General features: G+C 37.5%; 1 protein-coding gene across 9 annotated transcripts in view; it reads right to left on the bottom strand.

The window, feature by feature from the left end:
• Window positions 1–22,887, bottom strand: part of DMD (dystrophin) — a 931,439-nt gene that overhangs the window by 124,456 nt on the left and 784,096 nt on the right. For all 9 annotated transcript variants that reach the window (XR_014026476.1, XM_081327957.1, XM_081327955.1 and 6 more), the window contains one exon: window positions 17,766–17,844. Coding sequence is in view for 8 of the 9 variants with exons in the window: in XM_081327957.1 (XP_081184083.1) it covers window positions 17,766–17,844 (79 nt within the window). In the remaining variant the exon portion in view is untranslated. The remainder of the gene's footprint in view (window positions 1–17,765; window positions 17,845–22,887) is intronic.

The following is a 22,887-nucleotide window of genomic DNA, read 5'->3' as shown; positions in this document are numbered from 1 at the left end:
AGCGACCCCACTATCACTTCTGGAAGCTGCAAAGGGATTTGGAGAAGGGAAATCCCAAGAGGCTGAAGGTGGACAGAAAGAGGAGAATGGTGCTGGAGGGGATCAAATTATAGCCTCGTTGGCTGTTGCTGGAGAGCAGAGGGTGACACGTGCCGCTTTAAAACGAGCAAAACAAATAAAAGAGCAAGACCAACAGAAGTTTATGGAACTTTCAAAGCGTACTTACAGTGAAGCAGTGGGAGGAGCGCGGCCCAAAGAAGATAGAGGGGCTATTAAAGATGTGCTCCAACAGCTTCGGGATGCCACGCATGGCGACTAAATTTCTAACCTGGAATGTTAATGGACTAAATTCACCACAGAAGAGAAAGAAAGTTTTTCAATATTTAAAACAATTCAAGATTGATGTTATATGTTTGCAAGAAACGCATATTAGGGCTATGGACTAAAAGTATTTATCGAACTCAAGATTGGGCACGCAATTTGTTGCATCTGCGATGAATAAGAAAAATGGAGTGGTTGTTTATGTTAAAAGCGCTTTATCAGCGGAATTAATTGAAGCAGATAAGCATGGAAGATATGTCATGATAGATTTGCTGCTTGAAGGCAAAAAAACGCTTTTAGTTGGACTGTATGCTCCTAATCAACAGCAAGCTGATTTTTTTAGCTCACTTCATACAAAGCTTACTCAATTGGATTACAAATCGTTTATTTTTATGGGGGATTGGAATGGTGTTTTGGATGAACAGATGGATAAGGCTGGTTCTTTTAAGCGCTCTCCGAGTCATGCCAGATTGCCTAAATCTTTTTTTGAAATGAAGGATGATCTGGAACTGCGAGATATTTGGCGTGACACTCACCTGCATGAAAAGGATTATACTTTTTTTTCTGATAGACATCAATCTTTTTCCAGGATTGATTTTATTTTGCTGACTAATGATTTTTTTTCTAGGATTAAGAAGGTAAAGATCTGTGCAAGAGCTATTTCTGACCATAGTCCAGTGTGGTTAGAGATCAATAAGGACAATAGAGATAGGCGCTCGTGGCGCGTAAATGAGAACTTGTTTAGAAATCAGAGAAATGTGGAAGAATGTAAACAGCGGATGAAGGATTTTTTTGAAATTAATATGAATAAGGATACCTCTATGGATATGGTTTGGGATGCTAGCAAGGCCTATATGAGAGGGGTGTTGATATATATGAATAACAAACACAGACGTACTTTGGAAGCCAGAAGGAAAGAATTGGAGAACGAAATTAGGGAAAAAGAAAAGGCCTTGATCTTGAACCCATTGGATGTGAAGGCTAAGGAGGTTATTAAGCTATTAAGAGGACAATTTGACAAATTAATGGCTGACCAAGTGGCAACCAATTTGCGGTTTGCTAGGCATAATACTTTTTGCAATGCTAATAAGCCAGGTAGATGGCTAGCTTATAGACTTAGGAAAAAGCAAAGGGCTTCTAATATAGACAAAATTGAACATAAGGGAAAGGTGGTGTTTCAACAGGATCTTATTAAGGAAGCCTTTCTGGACTTTTATTCTAAGTTATATGCTAAGGAGAAGATTAATGAAAAGGATATTGATGTATATTTGGAGAATGCTAGCATCCCGGTTCTTACGCAGGCACAAAAAGAGGAGATTAACCAATTAATAACAGAAGAAGAAATTCTTACAGCAATTAAGGAATTGAAGTTGGATAAAGCACCAGGTACGGATGGTTTGACTGCGGTTTATTACAGAAATTTACAAATGGAGTTGATAAAGCCATTAAAGGAACTGTTTCAGATAATTCAGAGAGGGGGAAAGGTGCCTCCGTCTTGGAGAACTGCTTTTATTTCTTTGATACCGAAGGAAGATCAAGATGCTACTCAAGTAAAAAATTATAGACCGATATCACTTTTAAATACAGATTATAAGATATTTGCTAAGGTGTTGGCTAATAGACTGATGAGGGTTCTGCAACAGGTGATTCATGGGGATCAAACTGGGTTTATCAGTGGTAGGCAAATGAAAAATAATGTGAGGCATATAGTTGATGTGTTAGAGTTTTTGGAAAGGAACAACCAGATCCCTGCGGCGCTAATTTTTTTAGATGCGGAAAAAGCTTTTGATCAATTGAATTGGCAATTTTTGATGAAAGTTTTAGATAAAATGAATTTTGGGGATAAATTTTTGCAACCAATTAGGGCATTATATCAAAAACAAACTGCCCGAATAATAGTTAACAATAGTTTGACTGAAGCTTGTAATATTGAGAAGGGCACAAGGCAAGGGTGTCCGTTATCGCCTTTGTTATTTGTGTTAACATTGGAGATATTATTGGTAAAAATACGGAGTTCGGAAAGAATTAAGGGGATACAAATTAGAGATCAGGATTATAGATTGAGAGCGTTTGCAGATGATCTGGTTGTTACAGTGACCCAGCCAGAGAACTCTGTTGTGGACCTGATGGAGATAATAATGCAATATGGGAAGGTTTCTGGATTTAAAGTTAATGCACAAAAAACTAAAATTCTGGCCAAAAATATGACAGTATCGCAAAAGGCTCTTCTAAAAGACTAACTGGATTTGAGATTGTTAAAAGGGTCAAATATTTTGGGGTGTTTTTGTCACCCTCTAATACAAAGTTATATAAAAATAACTATGAAAGATTGTGGGGAAAAATCCAAAAAGAAATGGAGAGCTGGGAAAAATTGCAATTGTCTTTGTTGGGGCGAATCGCAGCAGTGAAAATGAATGTCCTGCCTAAATTTTTATTCTTATTTCAAATGATACCGGTTCTTAAGAAAGATTCTAATCTGGAGGAATGGCAGCGAGGTATCAATAAATTTGTTTGGGCAGGGAAAAAGCCACGAGTTAAACTTAAGATTATGCAGGATACTCGTGAAAGAGGTGGTCTTAAAATGCCCAATCTTAAATTATATTATGAAGCTGCTGCGTTAGCAGGAATAAGTGATTGGATTAATTTGACACAAGAGAGATTATTAAATCTTGAGGGCCATGACTTGTTGTTTGGCTGGCATGCATATTTGTTGTATGATAAAAAGGTAGATAATGTGTTTAAAGCGCATATTTTAAGACAAGCATTGTTGAGAGTTTGGAAGAAGTACAGACATAAGTTAGGTTGTAAGATACCATTGTGGGCAATCCCAAAACACGTAATAGAAAATATAAATGTTGGTTTCAAACATGATGTGACTACGTATAAGGAGATTTTAAGTTTGGAAATAAATGTTTGGTGTCTGAAACCGTACAGTCTCTTGCGAGATGAGAAGATTGTTCAAACTTGGTTCCAATATATTCAGTTACGGGCCAGGTGGAAAGAAGATCAGAAAACTGGTTTTACAATGACTGATGAAAATCTGATAAAGCAAATTAGAAAGCAGGGTCCAGCACATATCAAACGGATATATCTTGCATTGATAGAAATTGACTCAGAAACAGAACTTGTTAAAGATTGTATGATAAAATGGGCCCAAAATATTCAAGAAGTTATTACAATGGACACGTGGGAAAAGATCTGGGTGAGGAACGTAAAATTTACACAAGCTCAAAACTTAAGAGAGAACTTTTATAAAATGTTTTATAGATGGCATCTAGATCCTAAAAAGCTTGCAAGTATGTATCCGAATTATCAGCCCAAGTGCTGGAGGTGTGGCGATGAAGATGCAACATATTTTCACATATGGTGGACTTGTAAAAAGGTTAAGGCCTTTTGGATAAAAATTTGGTGGAACATGCAGAAGATTTTCAAGCAAAGGATAAAGTTTTGCCCGCAATTTTTTTTGTTAGGTATAATTACAGATGCTGCGGTTGTGGACACTAAGTTGATGTTGAATTTAACTATGGCAGCAAGACTCTTAATAGGTCAATATTGGAAGAAGGAGGAATTGCCGACTATAGAAGAATGGACTTTAAAGGTTTCTGACCTGGCAGAGATGGCAAAGATTTCGGCTTATTTGAAAGATCACTCGCAAGAACGTTATATTATGGAGTGGAGAAAATGGATTGAGTATATCCAGAACAAATATGGGACTAAAAAGTTTCATGTAGCATTTGAATAAGTCTTCCTTTCTTTTATTTTTTCTTTTTTTATAGTTAATAGTAATAGTGTTTGTAGTTATCCTATATGAGCTAGAGAGTGATAGATTTTAGAGTTTATGGTTGCTAGCATTTGGATGTTCATGAGTGTTTTCTTTTGTTTTTATACCCTGTACTTAGCTCTGGGAAGTCGGGGGGGGGAGGGGGGGAGGGGTAGGGAGGGATGGGTGTGGGAGGGGGAGGGGGGATTGTTAAAGATAAAATGTATGTTAAAACTTTTTAATAAAAAAAAAGAAAGAACAATGAAGCTGATTAATTTACATTTGAGACACTATAGATGTATCAAATTTTTGTTTTGTCATTGAATACCTTGTTATATTGGGAAAGCAAGGGTAATTTGAGATCCCCCTTCACTGAAACTGATGTGGAACTGCCAGCTAATAACTGTTAACAGCTCAGACTGTAATCTCAACTTGTAACCAGTTGCTGACAGCTAAGAAGAAGATTGATGATCCTAAACTTCTCCTGGACCAGTATATCTTAGATCAGAAAAGCTAATCACATAAAGACTATCTGGCATCGATGAGATCCAGCTATACGGGAATAGGGTGAGATGGAGAGCAGAGAACAAGTGCTGCTATGGATCAATCCTTTGACATTAAAATGTTCACTTTTCCAGGTCAAACAACCCATACTTCATTCAACCACACAGATTTTGATTGCCCATATAGATTCTTCTCTGCCTACTGCTCTACTGTGACTTACTGGTTTTGGACCGATTCTCCTCTCAGCCACATATATTAGATTGGTGTTTACCTTTAAATCTACACTCTTCATGTTAATCAGAGTGAAGGATTTTCTGAATAAATTTGAAATAATTTCTATTAAGAGTTTTTAGAGATGCCTCCATTATAATAGAATCAGCCATCATTTAGGGGAGATGATAAAAGGCTGGCTCAAAACACTTCAACACTGATTTCCTGCAACTGATAAGGATCAACCAGTTTCAAGATCAGCTGCCATCAGGCCTTCTTTTCTGACTCAGAAGACAGATGAGTTACTCTCTCCTTTCATATCAAAGAATGGATTTCTTTCCAGCTTAAATGAAGTCCAAAGCTCTATAAGTCTGTCATATTCACAGCAGGGACATTTAAAAGTTTTGCCCTGGCATCCGGTAAAGAGACTCAACTGATTCATTCACCTCTCTGCCTCAGTCCCATATAAGCAACAATTTAATCTGGTGCTATTAGTAAAAAAAAAGAATTATATTAGTCGTCTAGTAATGTTTAATGTTTATTCAAACTGACTCCACTGCTTCCTGTGCAATGGACAACTCTAAGTGAAGAGACATTCTTCTTTACTCACTGACTTGAGATACCAAGAGCTGGATACAGACAGGAAGCCTCAGTCTTTTAACTCAGACCTTCCTGTTCCATTCTATTCTAAACACTTGTTTATATTAGACTTTTGCCCCACAGACTATATTACCAAACTCCCAATGGAGACCATTTGGGCTCTTTGCTAAAACTATCCCTCTCCCATCCTATTTAAATGTCAACAAAATGATTTGCAATTAATTTAAGTATATTCAGACTCATCATTCACAGGATGACACAGTAAACTCTTATAAGCCAAACCATCTGTCTTCAGCATCTTAGCAGAAACAAATGCTTGCTCTTCTCTTTTTGGTCAAGGAACAACCTTAGCATGTGATCCTCACTTGATCAGCCACCAGTTTGCTTACTGAAGTATACAAATCCCTGTTCCTCCCAGCAGCTCCTGGTTTTTGATGAGGAGGCATTGTCTGCTTTGAGCATTCATATTTCAATTGCCCTCAACACTAAGATCATTTCATTAGATATATTTGAGAACTTTGCAGAAGCATCAATTCTTAACTTTTCTCATGAGAAATTGCTCCTCATTAACTTCTACATACTGCCCAACATCACACAATTGTGCATTGCTAAAATCTGGTCAAAAGCAGAAATATACATTAACCATCTGCTTGCTTTCCAATTACCCATATTGTCATTGCAAAGGATTTTAATGCTAGATTAAGTCCAAATGGTGATCAGCTACACTCCAAATACTAGTTCTACCCATCTCACAGGCTGTCCCCTCCTCCATACTTTTAACTAGGGGATCTAAGGACCATATTGGAGACTTTATGGGTTTATATATGTTGCAGCTATTTTACAAGTTAGATTTCCAGATCATGAATGATACCACCATCACCAACTATCTGACAGAATTTTCACACTGGACAGGCAGAAGGCCTTCACTGACTGATTATACTGCAACGTTCAATAAATTCCTTACTTCTTGGATTTCTTAGATTAATAAGTGGCACTTCAAATACAGGTAGTCCTCGAGTTACGAGTGTAATGGAGCCTGCCCATTTGACTCTTAACTCAAAAACACATAGAGTGAATCTCATACCTTGAATGAGATCAAACCCTTGCTCGCTAAAACGCACACAGCTTATTAAGTGAATATGAGGTATCTCAGAGTGGGGAAGGCCATGGAGGGCCTAATGATGGAACAGGCCCCCAAGGTCCCCCCACCCACTTACATACCTCATGCTTCCCCCTCCCTTCCTGCCATGCCGGACTCACCTGGAAAAGATCCGTCTCCTCTCTGCCACAGTTCTTGCTGTTGCCCGGATCTGAGGCCAGGGGATGCTTTTGCGGGGTCCCCATGGCCTGATCCAGGCTCCGGAGGCCTTTTCGAGGCTGCTGCCACCCAGATCTAAGGCTGGAGGATGCTTCTGCCCCCCCCCACGGCCTGATCCGAGCTCTGGAGGCCTTTTCCAGGCCGCTGTTGCCCAGAAATGGACCGCCAGAGGACTACATAAGCATCCCCCAGCCTGAGATGCGGGTGGCAGCATCCCCTAGCTTCAGTTCCATTCTCTGTTGCAGAGAACAGAGGCCTAAAGTACTATGAGATCATGCAAGATCAGTAGTGTGAGATCTCGCCCCACTGATCTTGTGTGATCTTGTGTTACTTTAAGCCTCCATTCTCTGTGAAAGCACTGAAGGCCTGGATCAGCCAAAAAAGTGAAGGATCTCAATCTTTGCAAGGTGAATATTGAAGGGCTTGTGCCTAGGAAGACCTGAGTGGGGGTGGGGAGGGAGGGAATAACCAGGGTGAATGTTGCACTGCCACTGCTGTTGCTTGTAAGGGTGGTATGGTAACATTTGTAATTTTGGGACTTGTTCATAAGCAAAGGGACATGGTGGCTCAGTGGGTTAGGACGCTGAGCTTGTCAATCAGAAGGTCGGCAGTTTGGCGGGTCAAATCCCGAGTGCTGCATAACAGAGTGAGCGCCTGTTACTCGTCCCAACCTCTGCCAACCTAGCAGTTCGAAAGCACGTAAAAATGCAAGTAGAAAAATAGCGACCACTACGGTGGGAAGGTAACAGCGTTCTGTGCGTCTTTGGCATCTAGTCATGCTGGCCACATGACCACGGAGATGTCTTCGGACAAGCTCTGGCTCTTCGGCTTTGAAACGGAGATGAGCACCAGCCCCTAGAGTTGGAAACTCTAACACGCATGTGCGGGGGAACCTTTACCTTTACCTGATAAGCACTAGGGGGCACTCATCATGTAACTTTGAACAACCGTTAAGTGAATGCTTGTAACTCAGGGATTACCTATATGTACACACCCACTCTAGTATCTTTGCCATGAAAACCCCATGGACAGTACCAAAAGGAAAAAAGATATGACGCTGGAAGATGAGCCCCTCAGGTTGGAAGGCATCCAATATGCTACTGGGGAAGAGCAGAGGGCTAGTACTAGTAGCGCCAGAAAGAATGAAGTGACTGGGCCAAAGCCGAAAGGACACTCAGCTGTGGATGTATCTGGTGGTGAAAGGAAAGTCTGATGCTGTAAAGATTTTTTCTCCATAGGAACCTGGAATGTAAGATCCATGAATCAAGGAAAGCTGGACGTGGTCAAACAAGAGATGACAAGACTGAATATTGACATCTTAGGCCAGAAGATGGTAGAGGACAGGAAGGCCTGGAGGAACATTGTCCATGGGGTCACGATGGGTCGGACATGACTTCGCAACTAACAACAACAACAACAACACACATGCAGTTAGATGGAAGGTCTTCTGACCCAATTTAATCATCTTATGTCTTCCAGCCAATTCTGTCGACTTGTTCATCCAGTTAAGGGGAACCAGTTCTCCTTTAACGTACTATTGTCCTTAGTTTGACAGTGCCATGGCGCCAAGAAATAACTAATCATCTACTTTAAGGAGTACAAAAATACTTCCTTTTCCCATGCAACAAGATTTATTGTTTCTCAAGTGTCAATAAAAACAATAAGAACAGGCACCTCTTGAGAGAGTCCTTAAATCAACTAATTTGCGCCTCTCACTCCAAGAATTCAACTTTATTTTGGAAAGTTATAACTCTCCAAGCAGCTCTGTCCGTCTTCCAATACCATATCTTCTTCCTGATTGTAGCCAAATAATATTCCATAATTTGTACAATACACTATAATTTCTACTGAAATATCTCCTAAATATTTTGTTTAAAAACACATCCATTTAATTTAATTTAAAACAGATCATGCTGGACAAATCTTATTGCTAAAATCTTGCTAAAACATATAAGGAACGGCTGCTGGAATTGGGTATGTCTAGTTTAATGAAGAGAAGGACTAGGGGTGACATAAAATAGCAGTGTTCCAATATCTCAAGGGCTGCCACAAAGAAGAGGAAGTCAAGCTATTCTCTAAAGTGCCCGAAGGCAGGACAAGAAGTAATGGATGGAAACTAATCAAGGAGACAAGCAACCTAGAACTAAGGAGAAACTTCCTGACAGTTAGAACAATTAACCAGTGGAACAACCTGGCTCCAGAAGCTGTGAATGCTCCAACACTGGAAGTTTTTAAGAAGAGACTAGACAGCCATTTGTCTGAAATGGTATAGGGTTTCCTGCCTAAGCAGGGGGTTGGACTAGATGACCTCCAAGGTCCCTTCCAACTTTACTATTATGATTATGTATGAATTTCTACGTTTTAGAAATGCCTTATGCCAGTACTGTCAATAGAATATTATTTTTGTCTTAATTTCATTATCTACGAGAATTATTTTAACAATATAGTCATTATAATTGGACTCTGACTTTTAGTTTTGAAACCATAATCATTCCTTATGTATTATTACATTATACATTACATTACTATAGTTTCTCTAGATATAATATTAATGAAAACTTTTCTATAACTGGTAATATTACATTGATTCTATATATTTCAGATAGATAATTTTATTCCTATTATTCCAAATAATAATTTAGTTTTCTTATATAAATTGTATCATATTTTATATTAACTTTTATGCTCACATTTCTTAAACTTACAATTTTACATATTGCTATATTATTTTATAACTTGTTTAATTCTAATCAATTATGACCCTTTTGTTTTGCTGGTCAATGACCAAAATAAAATGAATGAATGAATTAACGAATTAATGGCATCACATGTAAAAGTTAGTGGTCTAGTTGATGGTAAAAAAGAAATACCTTCTAAGAGCTTGCCAGGTAGAACAATGCTTTGTAATTAGGCATTATATACTCTTTCTGGAATAAGAATATATAGACACATAATTATGGGGTAATATTATTCCTTCTACTTATGGAATTCTGCAAGTATGAATGATTCTAGCTTTAAGAAAGCCATTCCATACAATGCCAATAATATTCAGGATGGGGATTGAAAAGATACTGTGACAAGTTATTATTTTTCATTTCAACCACTCTGTTTTAAATTCCTAAAGGATAAAGTAAAACTGATTAATAATTGACAAGAGAATTATTTCAATATAAATTAGATATGCTATAATTCAAAAGATTGGAAAGTTGCCACCTTTCAAGGATATGAACAATTCTGCTGATAATTTACTCTTTAGTTTTTGTCTATTTCCCTGAACTCTACGCTATAAATAAACACTTTTTAAAACCTATGTAATAAGAATTAACATGTATTTATTTATTTACATCAAAAGACAGTCGTATGTATGGATAAAATAATTTACTGTAAAATTTCCAGTGCATAAAAAAATAGTTTACTAGCATAGCTACCAGTCCATTGTACATAGGTCATAAAACCATTTAGATAGGGAATCTAGTAGCCTCTCTCTCCCAAAGTATTATAATAAAATTAACATATTAAAAAGATTTCCTTTAAAACATATCTACTAAAAAAATAACAGTTCTAATATACTCTCAAGTCTAACCAAACCCATTAATTACACATCACAGATTTGGTATGACAGCAGTGAAACAATTTTGATTCATCAATATGCAATGCAATATCTTTTACTTTGGGAATTTTTTTCATGTTCTATTGTCTGGTTTTAGTCCTGTTATATGTTAAGCAAGAAACAATAGACTTTTCTACTGCCTCTCCTGATATAATTCTTTAATCATAATTTTGGTCTTTACTTTCCTACAATTGCAATACAATAGGGTGAAGACAGACCTTTCAAACAGCTTGATTTCACTCTGCCTTGCTGTATTCAGACTGTTTCAATAATCTTTCAAAAGACTTCAAAACTTCTGTTATATCTGTGTGTTTTTTCCAGTACTGTGCTGAAGGATTTTTAATTGTTCTTTTATCCCTTTAGTTATTTATTTGAACGGATAAACTTTCTTGATCTTGGCTGAACATAATTTTAAAATCATTACAAATTTCTAAATAACATTTTGAATAACAAAATACTTCAGCATTTTTTAAAATTTCCAGTTGGATTTTCTTGCTAAATAACATCTTATAATTTGAAAATGGAATATAGGTAGTCCTCGACTTACAACAGTTCATTTAGTGACCATTGAAAATTACAACAGCACTAAAAATGACTTATGACCATTTTTCATACTTACAACCCTTGCAGCATCCCCATGGTTTATTTATTTATTATTTATTTATTAATGGGACTTATATCCCGCCCTATCTCCCGAGGGACTCAGGGCGGCTAACAACAACAAAAATTAAAGGTCTCTGTACAGTAAATTAAAATTTAAAATTGAAATAAATTAAAGATTAGAGTTAAAATTGTAAACATAATTAAAATCCCTGTCAGTCCAGGTCAGCCAGGTGGAAAAGGAGTGTTTTGAGGTCACGGCGAAAGGACCGGAGATCTTGGGCCATCCGAAACTCAGGGGGGAGCTGGTTCCACAGGGCTGGCGCTCCCACAGAGAAGGCTCTTCCCCTGGGGGTCGCAAGCCGACATTGTCTAGCCGACGGTACCCTGAGGAGGCCTTCTCTGTGTGAGCGTACTGGGCGATGGGAATTCATTCCCGGCAGCAGATGGTCCTGCAAGTATCTCAGGCCTAAGCCATGTAGGGCTTTAAAGGTAAGTACCAGCACCTTAAATCTCACCTGGAGGGCAACTGGTAGCCAATGCAGCTCACGCAGGAGGGGTGTAATATGGGAGTATCGGGGTGCTCCCATCACTACCCGTGCAGCTGCACTCTGCACCAGTTGAAGCCTCCGGGTGGTCTTCAAGGGCAGCCCCTTGTAGAGAGCATTGCAGTAGTCTATACTGCAGGTCCTTGGAGAACCAAGGTTCCATGATCAAAATTTAGATGCTTGACAACTGGTTTATATTTATGACGGTTGCTATGTCCTGGGATCATGTGATCACTTTTACAACTTTCTGACAAGCAAAGTCAATGAGAAGCTAGATCCACAACAACTGGCTTACTATCTTAACAACTGCAGTGATTCACTTAACAAATGTGGCAAGAAGTGTCATAAAATGGGACAAAACTCACTTAACAAATTGAATTTTGGGTTCAATTGTTGTTGTAAGTCAAGGACTATTTGCATTCTTTTCTTCTGGCCAACAATAGACAGACATAAATGATTGGCTGAGCTCCAAATATAATGACTAATTAGAAACACTTGTGCTAAATGAAAGTGAGAGATGAACAATTTCACAGCAGAGGTTTTACAGTAAAATGTACTCCTGCAATGATTTATATAAAGTCTTCCTTGTTTTTAATTCTCTTTATTCTTATGGTCTAAAAGCAATAGGTTAATTCTACCTCTTCAGGGAACTGAAGACAAATCTCCCCATTGGCTTTGCCTTCAATATATGAATCTATTGTGCTTACACATAGAAAATGGAATAATAGAAAAATGCCTTCCAGAGTTTTTTGTATAAAAGTACTCTATTCCTCCTGTATCTGGAAATTAACTACTAAATAAAGATAAAATATAATTAATATTAGCCCAAAAGACCTGATTGATTATACCTTCTATGTTTCATTAGATACATCTTATCTATCAAGCAACCTTTTTTTTCTCTTGAAATGAATTTTCTAGTGAGTAGAACAATCTGAAAATAGCATTAGCATCATTCTTTTCTGTCATTGTTGGTCTGTGGGTTCTTAATAATTTAAAAGTTTTCCTGATAGCCCCATTTTGTGTGTGTGTGTGTGTGTGTGTGTGTGTGTGTGTGTGTGTATGGGTAGGGAGATGCATGCATGTGTATTGTCTTTCTCCATTTAATTGTATAATATTTTGAGTTAAAGGACATAGCCTTGCTACCATGTTATCAAATCATCTGTATGGCCCACCAAAGATTATTGTAGGGCAGAACCAGATGACCCTGTATTTTATTAATTTATTACAATAACAATCTTTAGTGCTTTGTGAACAGTGTGTTGCCTGGGTTCATATATTTAAAACAATGATAATTAATTTCTACAATTAATCAATATTTTGGTAATATATTTCTTGATCCTCTCTTCTTCCTGTAATATTCTCCTTTTGTCTACATTAAACAAATATAATTCTTAATATTTTCAGTTCAAACCAAGTTGAATATAAACATTTTTAGTATTTATGTGTATAATAATATCAACATATAACACGTTTTTAATCAGCTTATTTCCATTTTATTTATAAAAGTAATCTTATTAAATCATTATATGTCGTTTTCAAGATTCTTATTGAAGCTTAGTTTCCCCTCAGTATTCAAACCACTCTTATCAGTCACAGTTTTCTCAAAATTCATTACCTTTAAATATCCAAACTTTTCATTTAAATAGACCCTATTTATAAACCATATTCAAACAAATGCTTAGTCATATAATATTCCATCTGATAAGTTGAATGATGTCTCTTGACTCCAACTTTCATCTTCTTTTTTTGCCAAGTCGCTTTCCAGATCAGTTATTGAGGACAAAAAAGACAAATCAAGTAAGGTATCAGGTTTTTGTCTCCCATGTTTTGATGATTCTTCTGACAGTTCCTTAATTCATTTTATTTGTTCTTCTTTTTTATTCTCAGATTTGTTTTGAACTCCTGGAGGATAAAGCATATTTTTTTGTCTTCTTTATTATAGTAAGGTTTTGCAGATTTTTTTTGGTATTAAATTGTAGTTTTCTTCATTTGTAGCTTTTCTATTTAAGTCACTTTCATTTAATTTATATTCTGTTGTATGATTTCTTTGTTCATTCTTTGTTGTCATTTATTGAGCGTCACCTAGTTGTAGGTTTAAGTTAGAGATATGTTCATTTATATTGTCAAACTTATTTCTAATCTCATCATGGTTTGAAACAATTATTGTTTGACTCTGTTGCAGAATTGTGTATATTTTCTTCTGGAATGTATTTGTATTGTCTTGAGTCATTGCTCCTGCAGATCTTTGAAGCTACAAACTGGGTTCTTCAGGAAAAGGTGTTAGGTATGGTTTTATATTACTTTTAGATAGGTATATAATATCCATTTTATCTCTCCCCTCTAAGTAGTTTTCCATCGATATCATATTTTATTAAGCCAGTCCATCTTAAAATCCAAACAGCCAAATCTTATGTAGTTCTTGTCTTTATATAATGGTTTTATAATTCAGTATGTTTCCAGTTGTCAAGGCACCACTGAAAACAATATTTTGTGGCAGTTTTCTTTTCAGGGGTCTTATAATTATCAGCCAATCAGGGTTCAGTTCAAAGTATTTGAGCATCTAAAAGTTTTCCAGTAATTTCTCCTTTAGAAGATTAGCCAAAGGTCAATTTTTTTCTTACTTTGCAAACAGTTCTTAGGTTAAGATTTAAGAATGCAGTTCAGTATGCAGTTCAGTATGCAGTTCAGAACTCCGTTCTGAGCGTTCTATGACAAACAACCCCTGTATATATATACATATACATATACATATACATATACATATACATATACATATACATATACATATACATATACATATACATATACATATACATATACATATACATATACACACATATATATATATATATATATATATATATTTATTCGTTTTATATACCGCCCTTCTCCCGGAGGACTCAGGGCGGTGTACAGAGCAAAGTAAGTATACAATAAACCAACAATAAAACAAATAAAACCCCAGATCTACAAATAAAACCCCAAATCTATCAGGCCAGGCCGGCTTGCTGGAATAGATAGGTTTTTAAATCTCGCCGAAAGGTGCGAAGGTCGGGGGCCATCCGGATTTTGGCTGGTAAGCGGTTCCAGAGGATTGGCGCACCCACCGAGAATGCTCTCCCCCTGGGGGTCACCAGCCGGCATTCTCTGACCGGTGGCACCCTGAGGAGGCCCTCTCTGTGGGAGCGCACAGGACGGAGGGGTGTTGACGCTGGCAGTAGGTGCTCCCGTAGGTAATCCGGACCCATGCCATGTAGGGCTTTGTATGTCATCACTAGCACCTTGAATTTCACCCGGAAGGCAACTGGAAGCCAGTGCAGCTCACGAAGCAGAGGTGTAATATGGGAGTATCGGGGAGCCCCCAAAAGCGTCCGTGCAGCTGCACTCTGTACCAGCTGAAGCTTCCGAGTGATTATCAAGGGCAGCCCCATGTAAAGAGCGTTGCAGTAGTCAAGACGAGAGGTCACAAGTGCATGGGTGACTGTACGTAAGGCATCCAGGTCCAGATAGGGTCGTAGCTGGCGCACCAGATGAACCTGAGTGAAAGCCCCCCTAGTCACAGCTCCTATGTGATCTTCTAAGGAGAGCTGTGAATCTAGGAGGACACCCAGGTTGCGAGCCCTATCTACGGGGGGCAGTAACTCGCCCCCAATATTAAGGGATGGAATACTCTGAATATCCTGACATGTCGGTATGTACAACCATTCAGTCTTGTCCGGGTTGAGTTGAAGCCTGTTCCTCCCCATCCATTCCCGGACCGCTTCCAGGCAACGGGACATCACGTCAAGGGCATCACTGATGTGGTTTGGGGTCGAGATGAAAAGCTGGGTGTCATCAGCATACTGATGATAACCCACTCCAAAACCACGGATGATCTCACCTAGCGGCTTCATATAGATGTTAAACAGGAGAGGTGAGAGGACCGACCCATGAGGAACTCCATAAATGAGAGGCCTCGGGGTCGATCTCTGGTCACCCGCCAACACCCACTGTGAACGTTCCAGGAGATAGGAGGAGAACCACTGAAGAACAGTGCCTCCCACTCCCAATCTCCTGAGACGCCGAAGTAAGATACCATGGTCGATGGTATCAAAAGCCGCAGAGAGGTCTAATAGGACCAGGACAGAGGAATGACCCCTGTCCCGAGCCCGCCAGAGATCATTCATCAGAGCGACCAATGCCGTCTCCGTGCTGTGTCCGGGCCTGAAACCCGATTGGTACGGGTCTAGATAATCAGTATCTTCTAGGAACAGAGGAAGCTGATGCGCCACTACGCTCTCAACAACCTTCGCAAGAAAGCGAAGGTTGGAGACCGGGCAAAAGTTGTTTAAAACAGCTGGGTCCAGGGAAGGCTTTTTGAGGAGGGGTCTCACCACCGCTTCTTTCAAGCTGCGGGGAAACTGCCCTCTTTCAATGAAGCAGTTACCACTGCATGGATCCAGCCTCGTGTCCCATCCCGAGCCGAATAAACCAGCCAGGAGGGGCACGGGTCCAATAAGGATGTAGTGGAGCTTAGCTTCCTCATGATCCTTTCTACCTCGATATATATATATATATATATATATATATATATATATATATATATATATATATATTGTTTTCAACTCTAGGGGCCGGTGCTCATCTCTGCTTCAAAGCCGAAGACCCAGCGCTTGTCCGAGGACGTCTCCGTGGTCATGTGGCCGGCATGACTAGATGCCAAAGGCACACAGAACGCTGTTACTTTCCCACCATAGTGGTCCCTATTTTTCTACTTGCATTTTTATGTGCTTTCGAACTGCTAGGTTGGCAGAAGCTGGGACAAGTAACAGGCGCTCACTCTGTTACGCGGCACTTGGGATTTGACCCGCCAAACTGCCGACCTTCTGATCGACAAGCTCAAAATTAAGTATAAAATAGGAGAAAGAAGCTCAAATTTCTCACCCAGTTTGAAGCACGCTGTTCACTGTTGTGCTGGTTAGTGCCTTTGGACTTCAGCTGCAGGTAGCTTGGGCTTGTCAGTGAGGTGTGGCTAGCCTTTCTCCTGTTGGGTTAGAAGGCTTTCCCAGAACCAAATGAAATGACCGCTGTCATTCCAGAGTCCTTCTTCCTTTGCCACCTCTCTGGGGTGACTTAGACTGATTTAGGGTCCCTTGGCAGGGTAAAACTAGCCATGGGGTGCGGAGATCTGTGATCCCATGACAGGGTATTTCAGTGCAAGACCAGAAGTCTGACCCTGTATTTTAATAACTCCCAGCTAATTATGAATGTGTCTTCTGCCTGGGACTCCCCTTTTTTGATAGTGTGTTTGTTCTTGCTCAAGTATCATTGTACAGTTTGTCTGCCACACTTAGTTTCTTCCAGGCAAATCTTTCCTCTTCAGGTGACTATTGCTATAGAGTTAGGAATTACTCTTCATCTGAATCAATTTACCAGTCTGCAGCAACCATTTACAATGACATCCTGGTAGTAGAGTACATAAACATTTGCCTGATATGCAAAGAATCGCTGCTTCAAAACCTTGCAGAATGTTTTTATTATCTTTATTTCCCTGAGTTACATATTCCATTGGCCTTTTTAAAAACAAATGTACTGGTACACTGTTTTATCATTTTCCAGTCACTTGGTGGTTTTCATCACAACAAAAACAAACTTAGATAAAGAAAAAACAGTACTTGGAAAAAATATCTCAGTTTCAAAGCAGTGATATTCTACATATCAGCCAAATATAACCATTGCAGTACCAGAACCATGAATGAAGACTTTCTATCACGTTAGCTGTAACCGATTTCATTGAAAAAACATGAAATTGCTTGATAAAAGAATGTTGATTTTAAAGTTCATTGTTCTGTCTGCATGTGTGCATTTTTATTTTTTAGCTTTGTCTATATAAATTAAATTTATACTATATACAACTATGTGTTTATGCATAGCTATACACCAATGTACACATATACTCTACTAAAAGTATGCATCTTCAGTGAAATAAAATCACAGAAAGGAAGGCAACTTTTTCCTGTAAAAAGTTGTGACAATACAACAGCAGAGAATCTATCCAGTGGTTTGTGTGTGTGTGGCTATAGTACATTGTAGTAGACTTAAGATGGCTTTGGGTCCAATCAGCATTAGTGCATGACAAGAAGAGCTTAAGAGTGCAGTGCAGAGATACAGAATGTTTCTGAATTGCTGAACTGTACAACACTTCATAGAATACATACAATAGAAACAGCACAATATCTCATCTGCAGTAGGCTTTTCAAAATATAAGGATCACTGTAAATTAGCAAAAGCAACAACAACTGAAATATTACTTACTGGAAAGAAAGTGCTGAGAAGTGGGGCCAAAATCTCGGTGGGCCTCATGCAGCTGCCCAATACGCTCATCGATTGACAACTGGATAGAGAAGAGATTAAGTGCAACAATCAGAAAAAATAATCACTACTTTCATAGACCTATACAACTATTATTACTACTACAATTTACAAACAGTACAATCAAAACTTTCATCTGGAGAAGAAAATGTTTGATTAAAATCCTGAATGAAGCTACATTTACAAGAATTCTAGTTATATGAATGATACAGAATGAAAATTCATTATGATTTCAACCATTGGCTAGGGGGCATTCTATTTTTATGCTGTAAATACTTATGTAAATTATAAATAAGCAGCATAAACAGATATTGATTCTTTCATTTATACACACACACACATACACATCTAATCTGCATATTGCTGATGTCTATCACACCAGATAGTTTCTTTTCTTGATGGTCCCAGTTAAAAAAATCTTTGAAAATATTATTCTAATTTATAATTTATTTATTATGAATTTTTTCTTTGAAAATTGTTGCTTATTTTTGTGAGTATATTGTTTATATTCCACCACTGACTTTATTTGTATGGGTAATTTCCAATTTAGTTTGTACTCAACACATTCCTGGTCAGTCAGTACAAATATCATTCAGTTCAAGTAGCAAAAAATATGGCTTGATGATCATTCATAGAAATAACAGAAATATAAAAAAGTTAACTAGTGAAATATGACAAAAACTAAACAAAAAGTAGAGAGAAGCAGATATATGAATAAAGGTACTGTAAGAGATAAAAAGAAAAAGATCATAATCTACATTATCTATATATCAAAAGCACATAACTTTTCAGTGCCATCAGAAACAATTCTGAGTCAATGGGAAAGACCCCAGGAATTTTTACAATACAAAATACAGAATAACAGACTTCGAAGGGACCTTGGAAGTCTTCTAGTACAACCCCCTGCTCCGGCAGGAAACCCAGGTTGTCCAATCTCTTCTTAAAAACTTCCAGTGTTGGAGCATTCACAACTTCTGGAGGCAAGTTATTGCACTGATTAATTGTTGTGTCAGGAAATTTCTCCTTTACATTTCAGCCTTAGTGTGAACGCTGCTAACATTGAATGTTATTGCTTGACAAGAGATGAAGAAGTAGCCATTTCATATGTTAAACTTGTGTATTGCTTTAAGAGATTGGGAGGGGGGAAGAGGAGGATTGTTCCTCAAGGCCATCTGAAATTAAAGAAGATAAGAGCTTGGCGGGTTTTCTAATGGAAGGGAAATTTATTCTTTAAATTAATAGGAGAATATGACTAATGACAAAATTAGAAAGGTGGAGAATTGTGTTTTAATATATTGTGCAAGGGTGCAGAGATTTCAGATTCCAGCTTCCTTCGAGCAAGCATTTGCCAGTGTATTAGGCTGAATAAAGGACTTTTAAGGTAAACAATGCCTCACAGTCACTTGAAAAGCCCATACGTCGGAAACTTGACACTTAGCAGTAGAAAGTTAGAGATAAAAAATGGAACACCAGATGATATTTCCTCTATTTTGCACCATGAATAATGATATACCCAGGAATTTAAAAAAGACCAGATTTGGACCATTTACTTTTATGAATAAGCCTGTTGCACTGGCATTCACCAACCTGGTGCATTCCAGATGTTCTGGAGCTATAAATCCCATCAGGTAGCCATGCTTCAGTTTCATTTCTAGCATACTTATGGTTGAATGGTACTCTATAATCAGAGGCTTTATAGCAAGCAATATGAAACTGGCTAGGTAAGTGACAGAAAAGGTGATAGAACAAAACTGTGTTCTATCACAATTGAACATTTTACCTTTTCCCCATGTTATTTAGATAATATAAACAATATCTGGTATCACTTGAAGAATATTGCACACTTACAACAAAAGTACTACATTAAATTGCACTAATGGTGTCATTGTGTATATTTAATTTTCTATCTATATAGAAAATTAAAGAAGTAGAAATAAAATTAGTTGCAAATAGAAATCTGAGTTTAGAATCAATAGAATTTCTGTTGTTTGTACATCTATCTTAAAACTTTCCTAGTAATCACTCACTGTAGACCAATCATTATCTACTTGTCTTGTAAACTGTTGCAAAAGCTAACCTGAACTAATCCCTGCATTTTTCTTGCCCAGGATTTCAGAAGTGATTTGCTATTGCTTCTTTCCTAGGGCTGAGAGAGAATGACAGGCCCAGATCACTCAGTTGGTTTTGTGCCTAACATGGTTCAGGAAATCATGATTTCCTGCCTTCCAGGCTAAAGCCTTAACCACTACAGCAAAATGCTCTCAATTAAATATTCATGGTATTCATGGTTTAACGTAATATTTTCTAAACAATGCATTTAATAAGTTAGAAATATTTTAATTTCTAGATTTTTAGCTAGAAAACTCTTGTGTTAGTTTGTGTTAATACAAAAGGGAAAAAAGCAGACAATTTGACTTCAATGTGATCATAGAGAATTCTCTCCTCTCCTATTACTAGTGATACTTGCTGTTAAAAATGTAAATTTATACACATATTACCTTTTCTGTGGAGCTTTTGACAAACGTATTTTTCACTCTGTATAGAGAACTAGGAAAATGCCCTTCATAACAGGTTTCTAACAAAGGATCTCTGTAGTGTTGCATCAGATTCATTCCCTACCTGCCTTTTATCTGTGTCTGTCGGCATTTCCTTTTTCGTAATCCTTAGTGCAGCCTATTTCCCCAAACTAAGATAATTTAATTAATCTTCATGCAGCAATTTCCAAACATTTCACAAGTTATTATGGAAGAATGGTCAAGAAACTCATTAGACAGCTGCACCTTTTCTAATACATTCTATTTATATATGCTGGCATTGACAAAACACCATCAGCAAAGGCAATTTTCTGACAATATTTTAAGGAAAACATTTTCTTTAAATATTTTTTTCACTATTAAACTGTCATATCAGTATAGATCTTGCTGCCCAAGCTGGTTCAGAAAATAATAGCTATCCATACTGGAATGTAAGTGAAAAATTTCTTATCTGGTTTTTAAAAGTTCTAGTTTGGAATAAAATTAGAAAATAAAATTACATTAAAGTACCAGTCTGGCTGTCCACCCTAGAGGCGATAGTTTATCCAAACGTGTTCAATTTGGAAAATAGCATCTCGTACAAAGATATTATGAACGTTGTGGGAGTATTGAAATCCAGACAGGAACTAGAACAACAAGGGATAAAATTGGAATGGTGGGCTTACTTACAGATACAAACATGAAATGGGAAAGATAAGAAAGAGTGGGGGATAAATATTCAAGAAACTGCATTGGATAAAATCTTATTGGGGCCAAATAAGGAAATTGTATAGTCTGCTATTGGGGTATAAAATGATTGAGGAGCAAGTTAAAGAACCATTGCTGATATGGGCTAAAAATTTGGGACACGGTATCGATCTTGATATACGGCAAACTCTCTGGGATAGAAATAAAAAGATAACGCTGGCCTCAGCTTATAAAGAAAATTTATATAAAATGTTCTACCGGTGGCATCTCCCTCCAGCTCGATTAGCTAAAATGTACAAAACCATATCCCCTAGCTGTTGGAAATGTTTCAAAGAAATAGGTACTTATTTTTATGTTTGGTGGTCCTGCAATAAGACTGCAAAAGTATTGGCAAAGGATATGGATATGGATAGAAGAAATATCAGGAGGGAGTGTAGATTATAGACCAGAATTTTTCCTATTTGGCATAATAACAGAGAAATATACCAAAGAAGAGTTATATATAATGATACACATCATCACGGCAGCGAGAATGACGTTCGCCCAGAAATGGAAAAATAGTGAAATACCTGATGAGAGTGAAGTGATAAATAAAATTTGGGCGTGCGCAGAAATGGACAAGTTAACTATGGAAATTAAAAATAAAGATCAGTCAGATTATTACAAAATTTGGAACAAGTTTTACCTATGGTGGGAACAGAAGGGAAGGTCTAAATAGAGATATACAGGATGCTGATTTCACACATTATTAGAATAACATGGTTGATAAGATCGAATATTGTATAATTGTATATAAATGATATGTACATAAAATGTATATATGTGTATAAAATACAAAAATGATGTAGACAAGAAGGAATGTCAGACCGTTAACACTTTGTCCAAAGTTGTAAATAATAAAATTTGCAATAAAAAAAAGTTCTAGTTTCTGGTAATTTTTTTTAGCCCAGTGGAATAGCACAGCAGTAAAATAGAAAGTTCTTTATCCATCACTAATTATATAATACAATATTATTCAAAGCTGCCATGTTATTGATATTTTGCCATATAACTGATATTATAAAGAAAAAAGGGGAAAATATTATCTGACCTTTTCTGGCATTACAGAGCAAGACCTAAAAAGAATCTAAATCAGGTCGATTTTGGGAAAACATAGAGAATAATAGTGTGATGACAATATAGGACAAAAGGAAGGAAGGAGGGAAGGAAGGAAGGAAGGAAGGAAGGAAGGAAGGAAGGAAGGAAGGAAGGAAGGAAGGAAGGACTGCATACATGCAAGATTGAAATAAGTAAAATTGGCACATATATTATTGCATTCAATATCTTTTGAACAAACGGGTGCAATGGCTCAGCAGTTAAAGATACTTAACGTGTCAGCTGGAAAGCTGAGAGTCTGGGTTTGAAACCCAAGCACTGCACGACAGGGTGAGTTCTTGTTACTTGCCCCAGCTCTTGCTGACTTAGCAGTTTGAAAGCATGCAAATGTGAGTACATAAATAGGTACTATTTCAATGGGAAGGTAACAGTGTTCCATGCACCTTGGCATATACAGTAGTGGCCAAAATTGTGGAAACCTTTTGGGAAAAGTGTATTTTTGAGGTTTGATAGCTAATAACACCACTTTTTTTGGAGTAGTACCATAAAATTATATATCAATGGAAAGATAATTTAATCAAGAATGTAATGCAACGTAGTTTGTTCAATTATCTGTATTGTATTCTATGAAGTTATAGCCAAATAACCAGAAAAAGGAAGCACAACTTGCTTAGGTTGATATCAGGTAGCTTTCCTTCATCTGATTGTAGCCAATGAGCATCAGTGTTTAGAGAGCCAATCAGGTGACA

Source organism: Vipera berus, assembly GCF_964194415.1.
Source record: "Vipera berus genome assembly, chromosome: 4".
Taxonomy (NCBI): Eukaryota; Metazoa; Chordata; class Lepidosauria; order Squamata; family Viperidae; genus Vipera; species Vipera berus.
The sequence above is the reverse complement of the archived record's forward strand: the minus strand, read 5'-3'. Positions and strand labels throughout refer to the sequence as shown.